At 49.3% G+C, this 20,419-nt stretch overlaps 1 protein-coding gene across 6 annotated transcripts in view; it reads left to right on the forward strand.

Annotated features, from left to right (window-relative positions):
* The window catches only part of SMARCA4 (SWI/SNF related BAF chromatin remodeling complex subunit ATPase 4), a 96,516-nt gene extending 78,683 nt beyond the window's left edge, over positions 1–17,833 (forward strand). For 4 of the 6 annotated variants that reach the window (XM_070416056.1, XM_070416059.1, XM_070416057.1 and 1 more), the window contains 5 exons: positions 12,877–12,985; positions 13,311–13,412; positions 14,144–14,276; positions 14,476–14,618; positions 17,328–17,833. In XM_070416056.1, the coding sequence (XP_070272157.1) occupies positions 12,877–12,985; positions 13,311–13,412; positions 14,144–14,276; positions 14,476–14,618; positions 17,328–17,360 (520 nt within the window). In that variant the 3' untranslated portion in view covers positions 17,361–17,833. The remainder of the gene's footprint in view (positions 1–12,876; positions 12,986–13,310; positions 13,413–14,143; positions 14,277–14,475; positions 14,619–17,327) is intronic. The other 2 variants (XM_070416058.1, XM_070416062.1) reach the window with 1 other exon arrangement.
* The last annotated feature ends 2,586 nt before the right edge of the window (positions 17,834–20,419 follow it).

The raw sequence follows: 20,419 nt of genomic DNA on the forward strand, positions 1-20,419 counted from the left end.
AAACATCTTCTGGAAGAAGATGTCCCCATGAGCAATCAGCATATAAAAAGGTGATGGGGATCATTGCATTAACAACATCAAATGAGTGTGAGATGCCTGAACAGAATGGCTACAATTCCTTTGAGTGTATGAAGCAGTTGTACCTCACACTACTCAAGATGACATAAAGTTCAACATAAAGATGAACTTTCTGACGCAGCAACTCCAACCCTGACTATAAGCCCAGGAGAGCTGAGTGCATGTCCACCAAAGACTTGTACAAGCACATCCACAGCAGCTATGATAATAACTGCCCCCAATGAAGCAGCCCAAATAGTGTCCACCTCCAGGAGAATGTGTTGATGGCCCAATTGTACAGCAGAATTCTAACAGCCACAAAACCAGAAATACCACTGCTCCTTCAATGAATCTTACATTCTGTTGAGTGAAAGAAGCCAGAAACTAATGAGTACCTACTGTGTGCTTCCAGTTATATGAAGTTCAGAAGCTGATCCACAATGATGGGCATTGAATAGTGGTTACCTTAAGATGGGGAATTGGCAGGGAAAGGCCATGAGGGAGCTTTCTGGGGTATTGGGAATATTTATCAGTCTGAGTGTATACGTGAAAATGTTCATAAAAGTATATACTTAAGATGTGTGCAGTGTCCTATATAAGGTTATACCTCAGTTTAAAAAGAAACACTTGGAGCCCGGCTGGCGTGGTTTAGTGGTTGAGGGTCGACCTATGAACCAGGAAGTCACGGTTCAATTCCTGGTCAGGGCACATGCCCAGGTTGCGGGCTCGATCCCCAGTGTGGGGCGTGGAGGAGACAGCCAATCAGTGATTCTTTCATCATTGATGTTTCTATCTCTCCCTCTCCCTTCCTCTCTGAGATCAATAAAAATATATTTTTAAAAAAGAAAGAAAGAAACACTTGGAAATGGCAGCCTGAATTTGTTAATGGGACATTAGATATTTTCAAACCAAAACACGTCAAATATCAGTGTACTTTCTTAGTCATCCTACAACTCACTGAAAAACCTTTCTCAGTCTCATAATTAGCTGTATATCATGCGCCAAAAAATGGCTTCCACAACAAATAGTTTTTCTCCCACCCTGTATAAGGTTGGGTGAGAAATCAGCCAATAAATGAAAACTAGCTTTTAGGGTTCAGTGACCCCTTATAAAGACTGTTCTGTTGCAGAATGCTGAGATCCTGGTAGGGATTCTGAGATCCAGTTTGATGCTCCCAGCTGATGTCAGACCCACATGGCAGGACACCTTATCAGAGGGTATGATGGTTTACATTTAATCTCACATCCCCCTGGTATGCACAGTGTCACAGAACTTGGAGTTCTCCGTTAGACAAGAAAGAACTATAAAGGAGTTACAAGGGGGACTGCAAATGTGACCATTAAAGGAGGCTGCCATGCCCTGGCCTTGAGAAGCATGTGGTTCAAATTTGGAGCACGGCCGTCCACTTGCTAGTTTGCTGGTGGTCATACGGGAAGAGATCAAGTGTGCACCTAAACTCAGGAAAACAGGCGGTTTTCCTGGTTGAAAAGTTACCTCATTTGGCAGATACTTTCAAAGACGTTTGGGTACAAAGTTTACCTACTTAATGGATAATATTTCTGATGTTCTTAAAAAACTGAATTTGAAACCATGGGGAAAACAACAATGTGGTTCACCCTGTTGAGGGGTTAAGTGACAATCCATAGACCACCCTCACTTCTGACACCTCTGCAGAGTTCAGGGGTCCCCAAGACCACCCTCAGGCTTGAGGATTCTCTAGAAAAATCTCAGAGCTCTCTGAAAGGTGTTATACTCGTGATTATAGTTTATTAATTACAGCAAAAGCATACAGATTAAAACCAGCTAAAGGAAGAGGTACATGGAGCAGCATACAGGAGAGCTCCATGCCTTGACCTTCCTCGCCCCACGGAGTCCCAGACAGCACTGGCAGCATCATGAAACAACAGGCACAGAGCATTGCCAGCTGGGAATCCTCGGTGTCTGGGGTTTTTATTGGAATTTAGTCACATAGACACGACTGACTGCCCATGTGGCAGACATCTCCAGCCCCTCTGTAGGTCGAGCCAATACCATGTGACCCAGTGCCCCTGCCCTAAATCACATTCTCAGACTATCTGGGCCCAATGTGCCCATCAGGCAGGACACTCCAGGGGGGTTGAGAGATGGCCTCCCAGGAGCCAAGGGTGAAGGCCAGACCTCTCTCTGGGATAAATTTTTTTGCAACTACATGTCACACACTGGGAAGATTCCAAAGGACTGGTCACTGTGCCACACCAAAGAACTGGGGTGTCTCAAACTTTCAATTGCTCCTTTCCAAAAGAGAAAATGAAACTTTTGGATTTTTTTTTTTTCATTGCTTTCTAGAACCCTATAATTAGCTAAATTCTATACTTGAGTTCAATCTAGAGCCTGAAGAGAGAATGGTTACAACTGGGTTTTTCCTAGACCCCAAAGAATGATATCAGGACGATGTCAGCTTTTGAAATCAAGAGTCAGGAGCCTGCCTTGTGGAGCAGGAGGATGTGGTGCTGCTGTTACTGATGAGAGGGACCACAGGTGGGAGCCAGGGTTGCACCTTGATGCAGTGACTCACCTGAAGTGGCTCAGCTGTGCCTCTGCTGCATGTCTGAGCAGGGATGTCCTTCCGTCAGCTGGCATCACTCCAAATGTTGCTTTTCACTGTTTGTTTCAAGATGCCCCACTTATATTTAAATACCAGTGCAATCTTGTCTAATACTCCCTTTGCATTTACATCCTTGTCCATATGAAGGTAATGTCCTGTCTTGTAAGCTTAGCTTCCTTCACATGTGTCAGATTCAGGGCTGCCTTGCCCCTCCCTCCCAAGACTCCGTGCACCCTGTGAGTGGCACTTCCTGGAGTTGTGTGGGTGTCTGGCCTTCACAGCCACGGCGGCCTCAGATGGGTTGTGGTGAAAATGCACTTTGCGCAGTAGGGCCCCTGGAGAGTATGGTACTGTGCCTTTGACCTGTGCTGGCACAGATGGCCCCAGGGCCCTGGTGGCCTCCGGTAGAAGTGCTTCATAAGCAGAGCCTGAGGACAGCAGGAGCCCGCCAGGGAAGAGGGAAGGATTGTCACAGGTAGAGGAGACAGCGTGTGCAGCCTGGAGGCTGAGTGCACAGGTTTCCCCGACCAGAGGAAGCTGAGGGGCCCCCACAGGGGTCAAGTCAGAGTGCCGGGCGTCACAGGTGCCTTCTTGATGATTAGAAATCTCAAATGGCATCAAAGAATCCACTGGTCAACAGCCAAAATCGAAATCTGAATTAAGGAATTAAGTTGGAACTAAGAGTTTGCACTTTAAACGTAAACATACAAGTAAGTCAGGCTCCTGGGTCAGGTTGGTTCTTAGTCGTGGGGCTGTGAGTGCTGCCAGTTGGTGTCTTCGTTTCTTGATCCTTCAGAGGCCCTGTCTGCAGAAGCCAGTTAGCAGGTGTGCAGATACCCTGGGGGCCTTGGGAAAGTTTTCGGAGAAGTGCATTTGCTGAGGTGCTGCCTCGGCTGGCAGGCCCCAGAGGGCCCCATACAACTTTTTGTGTACCCCCAGGCCACAATAGCTGTAGGGGCTGTGGGGTGAGTGTCACAGATCTGGTTTCAATGTGCGTTCTCTGCCTATTTCCAAGTCTGTGGCACAAAAATTGAAGCCCCTGTGTGGGGTTATAGAGACCCCCAATGAGATAACATGGGCCAGGCATGCAACTCAGAGACCACTGTGAGTGAAGAAGGGCCCAGCCAGATCCCCCGTCAGCCCAGGCCTGGACCTAATGGGGACTGCCCAGGGCCTGCAGGCCTTTCCCTTTGCCCCTGCATCTCCATTGTTAGAATCAAAAAGAAGGTGACTCTTCAGAGTTGAAAGGTTATGCCTTGATTTACAAGAAAAACTGGAACAACTTAACAAGCCCAGGGCAGGTTGTCAGGTTGAAGCATTCTTAGGAGAGGTCACTACAGGTGGCTCCAAGATCCTCAGGACTGGCCCCTGGAGGGGAGAGGGCAGAGGGTGGGAGCTGTACCCTAAGGGGGCAGGGAGGCCTCAGGGTTCTCTAGCCCTGAGAAGGCCAGATGGCTCTTCATCTGGAGCCCCAGCCCAGAATGGATGTCTCCAGAGGAGGAGGCGGCTCTGCCTGCGGGCCCAGGTCTGGGGTCAGCGCTATCTGCTCGGCACCCAGCCGGGAGTTTCACCTGAGAGGCACCGAAATGAGATGTCTTAGAAAAGCGCTGATCCCATCATCAAGCCCCAGGCCAGCCTGAGAGTGGGTGCAGGCTGGGCTGAGGGCCCAGTGGGGCTCAGAGCCACAGGAGGATTAGCCAGGTGCCCGTGGAGCAGTGCTGTGGTTCTGAGCCTGCCGTAGAATTTGCTGGAATAAGCTCCACCTGCCTTGTTTATTGGACTGTTTATCACGCAAAACAAAACAGGTTTAGAGGGGACTTAAAGCTAGAATTACATAAAGCTTCAAACAGGACAGGGACAGATACCTGGACTCTGGAAATAAGTAGATTTGGGTGAACAGGTTGAACCTTGATTCCCCCACCCCCCTTCTGCCTCCATGGAGTCCTGTCCAGGTGAGAACCTTCTAAAGTGCTCAGTGCATTTTGTCAAGCTTGTGCTACTTCTGTATGCAAGGAAAACAGAAAAGGGGTGTTCATGACAATAGGAGATACTAAACAGGTAACACAGGAGGTATGAAATGAATGGGGGGGAAAGGATGGGAAAAAAGGTCCGAAGATGCGGTCGAGTAAGTGAAAAATCACAAAAGAGGGTAAAATTTAAAATTAAGCCAAGAGACAGTTGGATAAAAAGATGAATTGAGAAATGTTGAACTTCTGAGGTGAAACTAGTTAAAAATATAAGTTAACCAAGGTGAAAAATTAGCTGGAGGGAAGGAAGAAAGAGTGGGTGTGAGGTCTCTAGGTAGGTGTGGAAATGGTCCGTCAGCCCTGTACTGCAGCGGCAGTTTCCCCGGCTGCTGACCCCAGACACCCCACACCCATTCACTGCATAGACCAGAGGACCCCAATGCCCTCGGTTCCCAATGTGGGGATCCTGCAGTCCATGGCACTCCAGAAGGAGCTTGAGGCCCTCTCTACCATAGACCTACCTGCTCAGCACTCAAAGCTGCTGACATGGATTAATTCAGAAAATCAAGCACAATTATTTTTTTTTATTTATTTATTTATTAAATATATATTTTATTGATTTTTTTACAGAGGAAGGGAGAGGGATAGGGAGTTAGAAACATCGATGAGAGAGAAACATTGATCAGCTGCCTCCTGCACACCCCCTACTGGGGATGTGCCTGCAACCAAGGTACATACCCTTGATCGGAATCGAACCTGGGACCTTTCAGTCCACAGGCTGACGCTCTATCCACTGAGCCAAACCGGCTAAGGCTCAAGCACAATTCTTAAGGCCATGGTCCCCTAGCTCTGCAGAAAGTGGCCTTGGACCTCCCTCACTCACATGACCACCTCCACAGGCCTCTGAGAAATGCTCTCTGCAGTGCCATAAACCTGTCACGGGCACTCTGTTCTTTGTCCTGGTCACCCACAGCTAATGCCTTCTGAGCGCCTGCCACAGCACAATACAGCCTGCTTGAGAACAGGGCCCAGCATGAGTTGCATGCCTGGCCCATGTTATCTCATTGGGGGTCTCTGTAACCCCACGCAGGGGCTTCAATTTTTGTGCCGCAGACTTGGAAATAGGCAGAGAGACGCACATTGAGACCAGGTCTCTGTGACACTCGCCCCACAGCCCCACATGCCACACCTAAGAGTGCATCTGGATTATGATCCAGCTTCTGCTGCTTGCTCTGTGACCCGGGCCTTCTGTCTTTCTCTCCCAAAGCCCAGATCTTGCCTCCAAAATTCGGGTTTCAAACTAAGTGGTTTCCCGGTTTGGGTTACTTGGAGGGGGAGTCAGAATTTTTAAAAAATGAGATTTGGAATTTATATTTGAACTAGATTGAGACATGCACCCCCAGATGTGTTGTTGGCTCATTTGAAGCTATCAGCTCGTTAGACAGTCACCATCAGAACCTACAGCCCGTGTAGCCCTTGGCATTCAGACCCTGCAACAAAGCCCCCACCCTCTCTCTGCAGTGGAAGAGTGTGAGATGCAGGGCAGCCTACATACCATTCTCACTGGTGAATATCATTTCCCTCACTCATGCTTAGTCAGAATTTTTTCTGTACCTCAAAGCTGTAAATTTAACACCAAAATAGATCTTTTAAGGGTGGATGGATGCTCAACTGGTGGAGGCTCTTAGTAAATATTTGTAAATAAGTGCATCTACCCCAGACTTCTTACTTTTCTAATCCTTAAGATATCCTTGACTTGGTAATGTGTCCAAAAATTAAGACTAGGAAATAATTCTATATTAGTACAACTAACTCCCTTTTAATGTGTTTCATCAATTCATTTTCAAACTTTGTTTATCGAGTACCTTCTGAGATTTGTTTCATATAAATACTTTGCTAAATCAGGTTTGAAAATACTGAGTTGCTCATATCCAGGACCTTCCTTGGCTCAGTTCACTGGTTGAGAGTCAAAATAGAAAATGGTCTAGAAGGTGTCATTGAGAGATGGCATAGGAACATTGTCTGAACTGGACTCTAGGAAGGAGAGCAGGGCTGAGGGAGTCCTTCCAGGCAGACTGGGACCACTTCTAGCTTGAGCACCATCTTCAATCGATTGCTTGTCCCTGCCTGAGACCGTGGGAGCTCAAGGGATAGTGCTGTGATCACTTTTTTATGTCTGCCCCGTCAGAGGATGTGGAAGTAAGGACACCAAGCAGTCTGGTACCGTTGCTGTTACATTCTTTCTGTTGTTTCACACCAGGGGTCAGCAAACCAAATCTGCAAATCAGCAGCAAAGACAAAAAAATCTGCCCTGGCCAGTTTGATTCAGTGGTTCTATTCCTGGTCAAGGGCACATACTTGGGCTGCAGGTTTCAATCCCTGCCCCGTATGGGTGCATGCAGTAGTAACCAATCAGTGTGTCCCTCTCACATTGATGCCCCCCCCACCCCCTTCTCTAAAAACCTATGGAAAAAATATCCTTGGGTGAAGGTTAAAAAAATAAATCTGGCCTGCCACCTGTGTATGGATAGCTTGTAGATTAAGAATGGTGGTGTTTTTTAGATGATTTTGAGAAAATTAAAAGACTACTATCTCATGATGTGAAATTCAGATTTCATTGTTTATAAATAAAGTTTTATTGGAACACAGTCAGAGCCCATTCGCCTGTAAAGTCTGTGGCTGCTTTTGTGCAACAATGGCTAAGGTGAGTAGTTGTGACAGATATGGTATGGTCCACGAAGCCTAAAATATTTACAGTGACTGTTAACAGAAAAGGGTTGCTGACCCTTGATTTAGAGTGGGGTATGATATAGGACAGGGGTCCTCAAACTGCGGCCCGCCGAAAACATTTATCCTGCCCGCCGGGTGTTTTTGCCGCCGCTCCCTGTCCTGCTTAGCAGCCGACTTGTCCCGGCCCCGCAGTGCGCATGTGTGGAATGTCTGAGGGACAGTGAACTGGCCCCCTGTTTAAAAAGTTTGAGGACCTCTGATATAGGAGGTAGAGTCGCTGACTTAGCCTAGGGGACTTCTTCTCAAGTCCTGCCTGCCACCAATTTTCTGTGTGTGTCTGTAGCCACCTTTCATAGCCTCTCTGGTTTTTTCCATCTGTTTAGCGAAGGGTACTGATAGATGATCCCTTAGATACTGAAAGTCCATGGTTCTGTATTTTCAGTGCTCTGATATTCTCTTCTAATTCTTTGTTCCTCTTCCAGGAGTTATAATTTTATTTTAAGGATAAACCAAATAATATACTCAAAGGGATGTGTCAGTTCAGACTTTTGGCTTCTGCATGTCAGGAACCCAGTTCTAAGCCTTCAGGCAGAGTAGGGATTTTTTTGGCTTGGAGGCCATGGAGGAGTTAGTGAAGACTAGTTCTTGGGATCTAGAGTCATCAGTCACCTCTCTCCTCCCACGGTTCTCATGGCTGAACCATGGCTACCACAAGTGACTGCTGCTTCCCCAGCTGGTGGTAGGAAATCCCAGAAAAGGACTCCGATTGGCTAGCTGGTGCTGTGGTCCTGCTTGATGATAGTCAGCCCCACCAGAACCCCAAGTTAGTGTAGGGGAGAGCACTTTTCCACAGAGAGGCAAACACTGTCTGTGCAGGTTAAATAATAAGGGTCCCACCAAGGCTATTCAAGCTCCAAGGAGAAGGGCTTGTAAAATTAGAAAAGGCTTTGGTCTCTCTGAGCACCTCCTGCGTATCATGTCCCTGTTGTAGTGATGGGGACTGGGCAGTGACGAGGTTGAGTAAAGTCCCTGCTCTGGGAGCTGACAGAATAACATCCTCATTTTTCTCATCATCATATGGATTGTCAGCAACAGCCATGGTTGCTGTTGCCAAACCAGTGACAACCTGAGCTAGAGGCATTAGGGCCATGGCAGGCTGATCCGGACAGCTTCATGGTTCTTCCAGACTCCTTCATTTCCACCCCACCCTGCCAGGACTGCCAGACATGGGGCAGGGCTGGGGATGGAGTTCCGAACAACTCTGTCTGCAGGAGCTTTTTCAGAGCAAGTCTCACAAGTAGGAGGCTGTTGCGGTGTACTCCGCGGTGGGACTCCTGGTAGTTGCTTCCAGAGCCTTTTCTATAGCAGGATGGTATATAAATGACCGCACGGGGTTGGGGGTGGTGAGGCACCCTGGTTAGAGGTGACCTTCGTGAGACCCAGGTTCAAGCCCTGCCCTGTGACCCTGAGACTTGCACCCTGCACTCTCTCTTCCTCCGTACATCAAATGTTTATTGAGGACCTGCTGCATACTAGGCTTTGTTCCAGGTGCCACAGACAGAGTAGTGAATAAAACAGGCAAGGTCTCTGCCCTCTTGGCTCGTGTTCTGGGTGTGGTGGGATGAATGGTAACTTCTATGGACAGAAACTAACCAGGGTAACTGGCCTCATATCCAATCATGTAAATAGGTGAAAATATCCAAGAAGAAAATGCAATATCTTTGTGACCTGGGAGTAGGCAAAGATTTCTCTAACAGGGCAGGAGAAACAACAGTTATAAGAGGAAATACTGATAAATTAGACTTTGATTAACACTATTATCTATTCACCAAAAGACCATCCAGGGAGTAAGAAGACACACCATAGATTGGAGAAGGGGTTTGCAATAAATATGTCCAACAGAGCACTCCCAGGGGAAGCAAAGACATGGACAGGTGTGCCTGACAGGCCGTCAGACCCCAGTGCACCTGTGAAAAGGTGGAAATGTGAATTAAAACCACAAAGCGATAATGCACAGCAGGACGTAGACCACCCACATCGAGGAAGAGCGACAGGAGCAAATGCAGCTGCACATAACCAGGACGCTCACCTGCTGCTGGAGGAGTGGACACGGGCTCAGTAGCTACCGAAGCTGGATGTTGTCTGCCCCGTGACCCAGCACTTCTGCCCCCAGGTAAATTCCCAAGAGATGCGAGCCAAAAAGTCAGACACAAGTGTCCACAGCCACTTGTTTTATATAATATCCCAAAGCAGACACAGCCCGGTGCCCCGCAACAGCAGATGGACAAGTGGACCACGGGGGTGCCTGCTCTGGAGCACAAAGCAGTTACTAAACTGAACTGCTACACGCGCCAATGGATAAATCTCATGGATGACGGTGAGGGGCACTGCCAGGCCTGGGGGCTCACCCTGTGTGATCCTGTAACATCAAGTTCAAGAAAAAGCCAAGTTCAGTCAGTGCCAAAGGTCAGGGAGGCTCACAGGAGCCTTGGGCACCTCAGGGAGCCAAGTGCTGAAGATGTGTACCTTTGTCTTACAGCTCACACCTCCTTTTTTATTAAGAGGTCTGAGGGCAAGGTGGACAGAGGTCAGAGCACTCTCAGGAGAAGGTGACATTTATGCTGCGGTGAGGGCAGGATCCTGGGTTTCTCAGGAGAGCAGTGACATGGCCCTGACGTGGGTGTGAGGAGGTAGAGATGGACGCGACATCAGAGGCCATGGATAGTCCATCCTGGAGGACTGTGCGGCTGTCGGAAGGACTTTGGGATTTATTTACAGGAGGTGGAGAGCTGTGGGGTGTCCACCTCTGATAAAGAGATGAGGAGGGCCGGGCCGGTATGGCTCAATGGTTGAACATCGACTATGAGCCAGGAGGTCACTGGTTCAATTCCTGGTCAGGGCACATGCCCAAGTTGTGGGCTCTATTCCCAGTGTGGGGTGTGCAGGAGGCATCTCATCATTGATGTTTTATCACTCTCCTCCTCCCTTCTCTGAAATTAATTTTTTTTTTTTTAAGAGAGAGATGAGGGGGGTTGGTGAGCCAATCTGGATGGCTCTTTATCTCAAGCCAATGGCTTGGGGTTTAGTGGACTGACTCTCTAAGGGACTTCTGAGCAATTAAAATTTTAAATCGGTGGCTTTCCAAGAAGCCTTGGCTGTCTGAGAGAGGACAGTTTTAAAAGACCCTGTGGTCCTGGCACCCTCTCCCTCCTTGTGTACACCCAGGTCAAGGCTCTCTGCACTCAGAGCTCATTACAGCTGAGAAGGGCTGGTGGCAGGTGGGCCTTTATTCCTCAAAGACTCAATTCCCCCAAAGGTTTATAAGAGGAGGCCCTGTTTCTTTGCTCTCAAACAATTTCTTAGGGTGGCAGAGGAGAGGGGGTTTTGTTATGAAACTTTCTGCTCCATTACAGCACTAGAGTCCCACCTCTGGAGGGCCACACACACCCCTGAGGCCGGCTACCTGCATGGATTTCACGGGTGACGGCGTGTGGCCAGGCTCCACTGGCCCTGGCACTGCACGCAGGGCTTTTCACGCTGGAAGTCTGTGCCCATTAGTGGGCTGTGAAGTAAATTTTGTGGGTCCCAGCTGGCCTTTCTCAGTGAGATAGAGTAGAAATCGGAGTCCATTGCACTTTGTAAGGGAGACTAATGCCCCACAGAACTTGTTATTTTACACGTGTGGGTGAGAGTCCTGGGTCAGAGTGTAAAATGCAATGCTCCCCAACATGGTGCCAAAGTGTGGGATGACACTGCCGTGAGAAAGGAGGGCTCTTTGCGTGTTTTGTTACCTGTTCTCATTTTTGGAGTTGACATAAATGAATTGCAGTTGCTTGTTGCCAAACCACCCACCCGCCTGTTCATGAGAGAAAGGAAGCCTGTGTCAGGGAGGAGCTCCCTGGCTGAGAAGGACAGCCTGGAGGGGGTGTGCCCTCCCTACACCTGGTGTGACAGGAAAGAAAGCGGGAGGCGGCCACTTACTGGTGTCCTCACGTAACACTGGGAGGAAGGCAAGGCCCGAGGTGGGCTGTGTCCTGCCAGGGCAGGCTGAACTTTTGCCTTCGTTCCTTCATCACAACAGTTGAAATAACAGTGTGATGAGAACCCGTGTTAAAGTGTGTCTGGCCCACAGCAAGTGGTGGCAGTTGTCCAAGGCAAGTAAGGTGCAGGGACCGGGTTCCAGCCCGTCTTTCAGGCCAGGGCCCTCATGATGCACAGAAACCCCAGATGAACAAAGGCTTCCAGGGATCCCACTGGGAACAGCCTCGGGGAGGTGGTGCTGGCCAGGCTGCTCCTTAAGGCCATTATGAAATTGGGGCATCTAGCAACAAAACCCGAAGGGCAGTTGTCACTACTGTCTTCCAGAATAGTAAACAAAAACAGGAGTGGGGGCAAGCGTTGGGATGGAGTGGGCAGCCTGCTCTGTCCTTTGAGAATTCTGTTGAAAAGAAAAGGGAAGCAGTTGAGCCAAAGGGGCTCAGCCCACGGGCAGCTCTGGGCCCGAATCCACGGTCTCTGTTGTGACTGAAAAGACCGAGTGGTGAAGCAGCCAGAAGGAGGTGGGGCAGCAGAGGGGGTCAGATGTTCTGACAGCAGGACCTGGATCAAAGCACAGCTGGAATGTGGGCGCCTGGGTGGGGAGAGGCTTGGAGAGCAAGGTGGTCACCAGGTCACCAACTCCCCGGATGGCCCTGGGCCTGTGCTGACTGTTTTGGAGCCCCAGCAGGACGGAGCCCCTGGGGCACGTTAGGTTCCTGGAGGCAGAACCGCCATCCTGCAGGCTGGCTGAACAGCAGGGAGACTGACTCAGGGGGCATTGTCTTCTCCCCTGGTCCTTCAGGCCTGTTCACTCCCTCCCCGGGATGATGTCTCATCTGAGCTGCTGTCCCTAGTACAGAGCCAGGCTCAGGTGTGGCGCAACCTGCTGGCCTGCTGCACAGGTTTCACCATGAGTGAGACCCAGGAGTGTGTGCAGGAGGCCCGGTCATCTCTCATGGGTACACAGGCCACATCTTTCCTCAGCTCCCTGTGGGAAACAAGGAAGCTGAGGAAAGGGCTAGAAAACAGCTTTTATCTTCGTTAACATCTTGCTGGGGGGCATCTTTCTTCCTGGGTTTTGACAGATTCTCTGAAGGTCACTGCTCCTAAGTGCTGCCTGCAAGAGACACAACATGTTTGCAAACAGTCACCTCTCTGCAAATGCTGGTGCTCAGTGCTCCCAGCACCGAGCAAACTGATACTTGCCTCGTGCATAATCGTGACCTGTCCAGTGCCGAGGCTGGCTTGGTGTGGCACGAGGGCTGAGGGGGTCGGGGAAGTTGGATGAGCTCAGGGCCTGGATTGAAATACATCCCTGGCCTCTCCATGCATGGTTGCCTCTCAGGAATGTTCCAGAGCTCTCAGGACAGCACAGGTACAGGAAATAACTCCTAAGCCGGCTTTGACTTTCTCACCCTCTCTGTCCTCAAACCATGAAGGGGGGTGGGGTTCCCCCAGTTGGCAGGGCCTGTGAGTAATGTCCTTTCCGCTCCCTTACAGTAGTAGTGGACGTCAGCTCAGCGAGGTGTTCATCCAGCTGCCCTCCCGCAAGGAGCTGCCTGAGTACTACGAGCTCATCCGAAAGCCTGTGGACTTCAAGAAGATTAAGGTAACCCCAGCATGGGGGGGGCTCTCTCACTGACCCAGGACCTTGGCCCCCTGGCCAGAGACCCGATCACTGTCTCCTGGGGTTCTCGTGGCCCCGTGTCCCAAGGACGTGTCATCAGGCCACCAGCGTTCAGGACTCCTGCCCGGTTACCCAGACTTTAGGCCTCAATCATGTGGCTCTTGTGTTCAGTGGGTCTGAGCTTCTGAGTCTGCACAGCGGAGCCCGAGACTTGGCTGTGACCTTGCTAAGCAGAGGGACTCCCAGACCCGGGTCCCCAGGCACAAGGAGGAGCCCTGCGGTCAGGCTGCTCTCTGTTCTCCCGCAGGAGCGCATCCGCAACCACAAGTACCGCAGCCTCAACGACTTGGAGAAGGACGTCATGCTGCTGTGCCAGAACGCGCAGACCTTCAACCTGGAAGGCTCCCTGGTGAGGAGGCGTCCCTTCCCAGCTGGGCCCCAAACTACCATGCCCCTCGCTCCATATTGAATTGCCTGGTGTAAAAATAATTCCCAACAACTGGGAATATTTTACTAATTACAAAAGCAGTATGTGTTCATGACTGAAAAAAAGGGCAGAAAATAAAGGCAAGTAAAATAGAGAAAGGAGACTCAGTCCAGTGAGTCTCCAGTGGCAGGGCCATCCAGGTGGCCCTGTGAACAACTCCTGTTTATCTTGGAATTTTATTTTTAATTCACTAGGGAACCCTCTTGAAAGGAATCTTATGGCTGTTTCCTTTCCTATGATGAAATTAACACACAGTCTCAATGTGGGAAAGTTTTGCCAAATGTGTTTGGGATAGGGGCCTCCTGGAAAAGGTTTTACAGTCATAAATTTGGGGAAAATGAGGGATGTGCATTTCTGGTTACTGCAGATCTCAGAGCCTTTAAAGGTGCTCGCTGTGATTCTGGGGGAGGATCCTTCAGCTGTTTCTTTGTTTTGGGGGGAGATTTTTGTGTGTTGCTTTTTCTACCTTCAGCTGTTTCTAAACTAACACACCTGACCTTTTGTCTGGAGCCATTTCATAATCCTGATGTTCTCTTGGGCACTGATTGGGAAAGGACAGTTGAGATGTCCCTCTGTCCCACATGGGCCAATCTGGCCAGAGCTCCCCCTCCATTGGGCCCCAGTCCTCTCAATACCTGCATGTTTCTGCCCAGATCTACGAAGACTCCATTGTTCTGCAGTCCGTTTTCACCAGCGTGCGGCAGAAAATAGAGAAAGAGGATGACAGTGAAGGCGAGGAGAGCGAGGAGGAGGAGGAGGGCGAGGAGGAAGGCTCGGAGTCCGAGTGTGAGTCCTGGGGTGTCTGGGTGGGTGGTTGTGGCTTCCAGGGATAGTCAGGATCACAGGGTTCATGCCCACCTGAGAGAACCAGAGGTCTCGTGCCCCATCCATTCACAGCCTGCCCAGCTCCCAGGTGCCCCCAACTCAGGAGGTGCCGTGCTCTCCCGAGCTCATGTTTTTGCCCCCCTTTTTGATCCCACCCCAGCCCGCTCAGTTAAAGTGAAGATCAAGCTGGGCCGGAAGGAGAAGGCACAGGATCGGCTGAAGGGGGGCCGGCGGCGGCCAAGCCGTGGGTCCCGGGCCAAGCCGGTGGTGAGTGACGATGACAGTGAGGAGGAGCAGGAAGAGGTAAGCCCCAAGGCCCTGGGACAGGCGAGAGGTCCAGTGGCAGTTGGGTCATTAGAAGTCCATCCCCATGCCAGCTCCTGGACCCTCACCAGGTGTATCGGTTAATAATGCGGATTTTTTTCAATAGATGGAGTTACACATATGTTGATATATATGCGATTTGATATGTGTGCTATTTTGTTGTATTGACAGCAAGCTTCAAAACTTTATATGTCAAATTTGCTGAAGGTGTTATCAGATATACTTTTACACTTAAAAATGTCGAATTTCATGCAAAAAAAAGAGCATTTGCGGGAAGTTTTAATTCATTACTTTATTTTGAAGAAAAGTGCTGCTGAAAGTTATCGTGTACTTCGGGAAGCTTATGGTGAACATGCTCCATCTCAAGATACTTGTGAACGCTTTAAAAGTGATGATTTTGATGTGAAAGACAAAGAATGTCCAGGTCAACGGAAAAAGTTTGAAGACCAACAATTACAAGCATTATTGGATAAAGATGGGTGTCAAACTCAAAAACAACTTGCAGAAAGATTAAATGTTGCTCAGCAAACAATTTTCCAATCGTTTACAAGCAATGGGAAAGATTTCAAAGAAAGGAGAATGGGTGCCACATCAACTGAACAAAAGACAAATGGAAAACCGAAAAGTCATCAGTAAAATGTTGCTTCAACAGCATGAAAGAAAGTATTTTTGCATCAAATTGTGACTGGTGATGAAAAGTGGATTTATTTTGAGAATCCCAACCGCATAAAATCATGGGTTGATCCAGGTCAACCATCAACATCAACTGCAAGGCCAAATCGCTTCGGAAAGAAGACAATGCTCTGCGTTTGGTGGGATCAGGAAGGTGTGGTGTATTATGAGCTTCTAAAACCAGGTGAAACTGTTAACACTGATCGCTGTCGACAACAAATAATCAATTTGAACGACGCTTTGATCATAAAATGACCAGAATAGGCCAGAAGACACGGCAAAGTAATTTTGCTTCATGATAACGCACCATCACACACTTCAAAAACAGTTAAAGACAAATTAAAAGATCTTGCCTGGGAAGTATTAACCCACCCGCTGTATTCACCAGACCTTGCTCCTTCAGATTACCACTTGTTCCCATCAACGGTACATGCACTTTCTGAGCAGCACTTCAAAATGTACGAAGAAGTGGAAAATTGGGTCTTTGTATAGTTTGCCTCAAAACAAGAAAAGTTCTATTGGAACGGTATCCACAAATTACCTGAAAGATGGGGGAAATGTGTAGCTAGCGGTGGACATTACTTTGAATAAAGCACTTTTGATGTTTCTCTTGAAATTACCGTGTTTTCTGATTATAAGATCCGCATTATTAATTGGTACACCTGTTAGGCTCTCACATCCCCACTCCACAGATGGAGAAACTGAGGCTCATTGTTATATAACATGTAACTCAAGCCCAAGTCCATGTGACGCTAGAACCAGTCCTCTGCACCAGTGGGCATCTGGGGACAGGGTGGGTATCCCGTTCTGTTCCCACTGCAGGAGCCTGCACAGCTGCCTGCCAGGACCCCAGGGCTGTCCTGCCATGGCCCAAAGTGGGGCCAGGTCTTTTTTGAGCTCAGGGGCAGGAGACACTGGGATTCGAGATGCCCCTGTACAGTCCCTGTCCCCTCAGCCTTCCCAAGCAGACACTGCCTGGCCATCCAGCCACAGCTGTCACAGTGTCCTTACCCCACGTGCCTGGGTCTCTCCGCTCGGGGCTCTGTTCTGGCCAGCCTGGGAGGATTTCCTAACAACGCTAGTGGATTAAAAAATACCTGGCTCCACAGTTACAAAAGGATATGGAGCAAAAACCATGAATGGGGCTGATGCATGTCCCCTGTTGCAGGCTGTGGTCCCCACACACTGGGGAGAAGCTGCAGGCTCGTCAAGCCCACAGAGGGCGGTTTTGGGGATATGGGGTGCGGGAGCAGACCCACATGCTGATCTAAATAAGCTTTGCCTCCTGGTCCCAGTCCAGACACCTGGCCCTTCCCTGCTGTGGGGCCTGGGCAGTTAGTTCACTTCACTTCCGAGCCTCAGTTTCCGCTTCTGCAAAGCAGAGAGGTGGGCTGGGTTATGGGGCCAGGCTCCTGGCCAAGCTCAGCAGGCGCATTTTAGTGTTGCTCTTCTTCTATAGCCATTTGCAGTAATAATAGCAAAACTAAGTACCTTGCAATAAATCTGACGGAAGATGTACATGACCTTATGAGGGTGTCGTTCTGCCTTGAACACAAGGAGGGGTGCCCGTGCTTTAGGAGAGGAGGTCTGGGCTATAAGAATGCCCCACCTGCCCAGTCCAGACCCAGCAGGGCATTTTATGGCTCTTGCCAAGCTGCTCAAAATGTTTAAACAGAAGAGCAAAGATCTTTCATGGTTAGGAACAGCCACGGTGGTTTTGAAATGCAAGGTCGGGGCACAGGGACGGGCAAACAGCAGTGGGATAAAGCAGGGAGGGCCTGGTGAGACTCCCAGATTCCAAGGAAGAGTCAGTATGGGTACGGGGGCCAGTCCTCAGGCGACAGGTGGCGTGGCAGAAGGGGCTGAGGCCAGAGACAGCTCCACCTCCAAACTCAGGGCCTGTGCTGCTCACACACACCCAGGAAAAGCAGTTCCCTTGCCTCCGCCAGTGTTTCAGTCTCGGGGTCCCTTCCAGGATGCAGACGACTCATGCTCTCTTCTCCTGTCCCCCTCCAGGACCGCTCAGGAAGTGGCAGCGAGGAAGACTGAATCGGACATTCCAGAGTCTCGACCCCAAGCCCCTCGTCCCAGAGCCGAGGCGGTGTAGCTCTTAGCAGTAACGGGTAGCAGCAGATGTAGTTTCAGACGTGGGGTATAACTGTATAAACAAAAATCTTCCATATTTATACGGCAGAGAAGATGTAGGGCTGTTTGTGTCTGGTCCTGTCCTGGCATCAGTAGCGTTTGTTAACGGCATTAACTGTTTAAAATGACAAAGAATTATGAATCGGGGAACACACGACACCTGTTTTTCTTTTCCTTTCCTGGCAGTACTGTTGCGGCCGCAGTTTGGAATCACTGTAGTTTAAGCCGTGGATGCATGTGTGTAGCCGTCCACTCCTTGTACTGTATTTTATTGGACAGGTCACGCTCGCTGGGGCCTGGGGTCCGCAGGCCCGGCGGGGGTATGTCAGTGTCACTGGATGTCAAACAGTAATAAATTAAACCAACAGCAAAACTCATCCCTTTGCCTTCTTCTGGTGGACTCGTTCCTGCTCCTGGCGCATTGGCAGTGAAGCCTGGCAGCCTGTGTGGAGCCTCATGTCCTCCTGGCACCAGCTCCCGGGTAGCCTCTCACGGTGGATACTGAGGCCGACCTCACACCATCTAAGGACAAGCTCAGGCTCTTGGCCCTGCCACTCTCATTCCCACCACTTGTTCAAGCCTGCCCTGTCACAGGAAGCAAGCAGCATGGTCCCTGCCCTACCTGCAGCCAAGGTGGGATCAGGGAGATGGTCACATGAACAGGCAGGTGCCATACAAAGCGGTCAGAGCTTTCCAGTCCACCATCTGGACCCCCACAGAGAAAGGGTCTATTGGCTGTTCTTGTCCTCAGTGTAGGTCACACTTTCCTGTTTCTTTGCATGTCTTGGAATTTGTTGTTCAGAAGTGGGCATTTTATTTTATTTTTTATTTATTGATATTTTTATTTTTATTTTTCTTGTATGTGCCCTGACTGGGGATTGAACCTTGAAACCGTGGCATATCAGGATAACGCTCTAACCAGCTGAGCTACGCAGCCAGGGCTAAAAGTCGACATTTAAAAAATAGATTGTCACAACTCTGAATTCCGATTCCTCCAAGGAGTGTTGTGTTTTGTTTTATTGTTTGCTTAGTCATTGCTGAACTAACTACAGTTTATGTCTCCCCAACAGTGTGCAGCAGCTAATGGCTGCTCAGTTCTTTTTTCTTTTAAAAAAAAAAATATTTTATTGATTTTTTACAGAGACGAAGGGAGAGGGATAGAGAGTTAGAAACATTGATCAGCTGCTTCCTGCACACCTCCTACTGGGAGTGTGCCCGCAACCAAGGTACATGCCCTTGACCGGAATCGAACCTGGGACCCTTCAGTCCACAGGCCAACGCTCCATCCACTGAGCCAAACCACTTAGGGCTTTCTTTTTTGTTTGTTTGTTTGTTTTTAATTCTTTAATTTTAATCTGGCTTCCTCTCAGAGTTACACCAGGTCAGCCTAGTTTTGAGGTCAGCTTGTGATGGCTCAGAGGTGGTGCTCAAACACCGGAGTCAGTGAGGCCCTGTGCCAGTCACCTGGGCTCAGGCATTTTGCAAGTCAGACCTTTGCTCCCTGCCCATCCCTCTTGCATAGAAGTTGACATGAAGTTTTGCCCTGTGAGCAAGTTGCATAGATTTGTGGGTTGACAGGGCTCTCTCCAGCTCTCCCAAGCATGCGTGCGGCCCCTCGGGATATGTGGGGCCAACTGAGGCTGTCTCATTCCCTGGACTTCCTGTCTGACTTTATCAATTGGAAACCAGGATCCCCACTTAAGCGAGTTAGGAGACCTCAGCCCTGCCCAGTCCTTCTACTCTGAGATCCCTGCTACTTCCAGTCCCCCAGGGCCTGAGGCTTTCCTACTCAGCTCCAAATTAAGTCAGCCTCCTCCAGCAGGGGTTTTCATGGCAGTGGGAAGAAGCTGGGAGGCCCAGGTGGGAAAGTGGGGGAGACAACCCCAGGCAAAAAATACAATCTCCTCTGCTCTGTCACTCTTTCCGTTTTCTTGAATAAATGCTTAATTTGTCAAATGCCTTTGATAAACCTCCAGAATCCTGATATGGTTGTTTTTGACAACACTGTATAGTTTCATTGCTGATGCTGTTAGGGGTGAGATTTGCCAAGATCCTCACTCCTTCATTTTGGAAGTCCCGCTCCCCCCCACTCCTTGTCTTTATCTTAATACATTTGAATTTATTTTAATTTCTACAGAAAATCAGCTCACCAAACCCTTGGTTTCATGGTATTCAGGATGAGACCAATTTAAAGTATTAGTCACTTGAGAGGGGAAAAAAGAGTACACTTAGAATTGGAAAATGAGAAAAATATGATGCTATAGTTTGATAATTCTGACTTAAGTTAGACACGAGTTCATATCTGTCATGTCAGAGTCTGGAGTTGGTGCCTCAGAGTGCAGGAGTACACCTCCTGGCCCACGGCGGTTGCAGGAGCTCCATCTGTTCATTCCATATTCCCAGCTGTCAACAAGGAGGCACCACCCCACCCCAACCCTTAGAGACCCTCTGTGGAAACTGACACTTCACTCTTCTGTGCTGTTGGCCACGATGCCGTCAAATGGTCACACCTAGCTGCATAGGACTGAGAAATGCAGCCTTTCCGCTGCTGCTGTGTGTCCACCTAGAGATGTGGTTCTGTTGCTAAGAAAGGAGGGAGCCAGGGGTTGGGAAGGCTTATGAAGCCTGAAGACCCAGGAAATGAGGTGTGAGCCCACTACTCACTTGGTGATTATCCCGTTTTCAGATGTGAAAACTGAGGCACAGAACAGAAGCATTTGTCCAAGCATTTGCACGGCTAGTCTTGCAACAGGTGTTTCTCAAGCTGTGTTTGCCCTCCTCCCATGCCAGGTGGTTGGGGGTTTAAATCCTGGCCCTGCTGCTTCCAGGCGGTGTGACCTTGGGCGCTCTCTGCATCTCTCAGCCCACTAGGAGATGAGAAAACAAGATGTTCAGGAAGGTTTCCACTTCCTTCAGGCATGTTTATGTTTTCTGTGACAATGGAAAGGAAGATTATTTTGAGA

Source organism: Myotis yumanensis, unplaced genomic scaffold, assembly GCF_028538775.1.
Source record: "Myotis yumanensis isolate MYYU_CA2020_CCGP unplaced genomic scaffold, mMyoYum1.0.hap1 SCAF_5, whole genome shotgun sequence".
Classification (NCBI taxonomy): Eukaryota; Metazoa; Chordata; class Mammalia; order Chiroptera; family Vespertilionidae; genus Myotis; species Myotis yumanensis.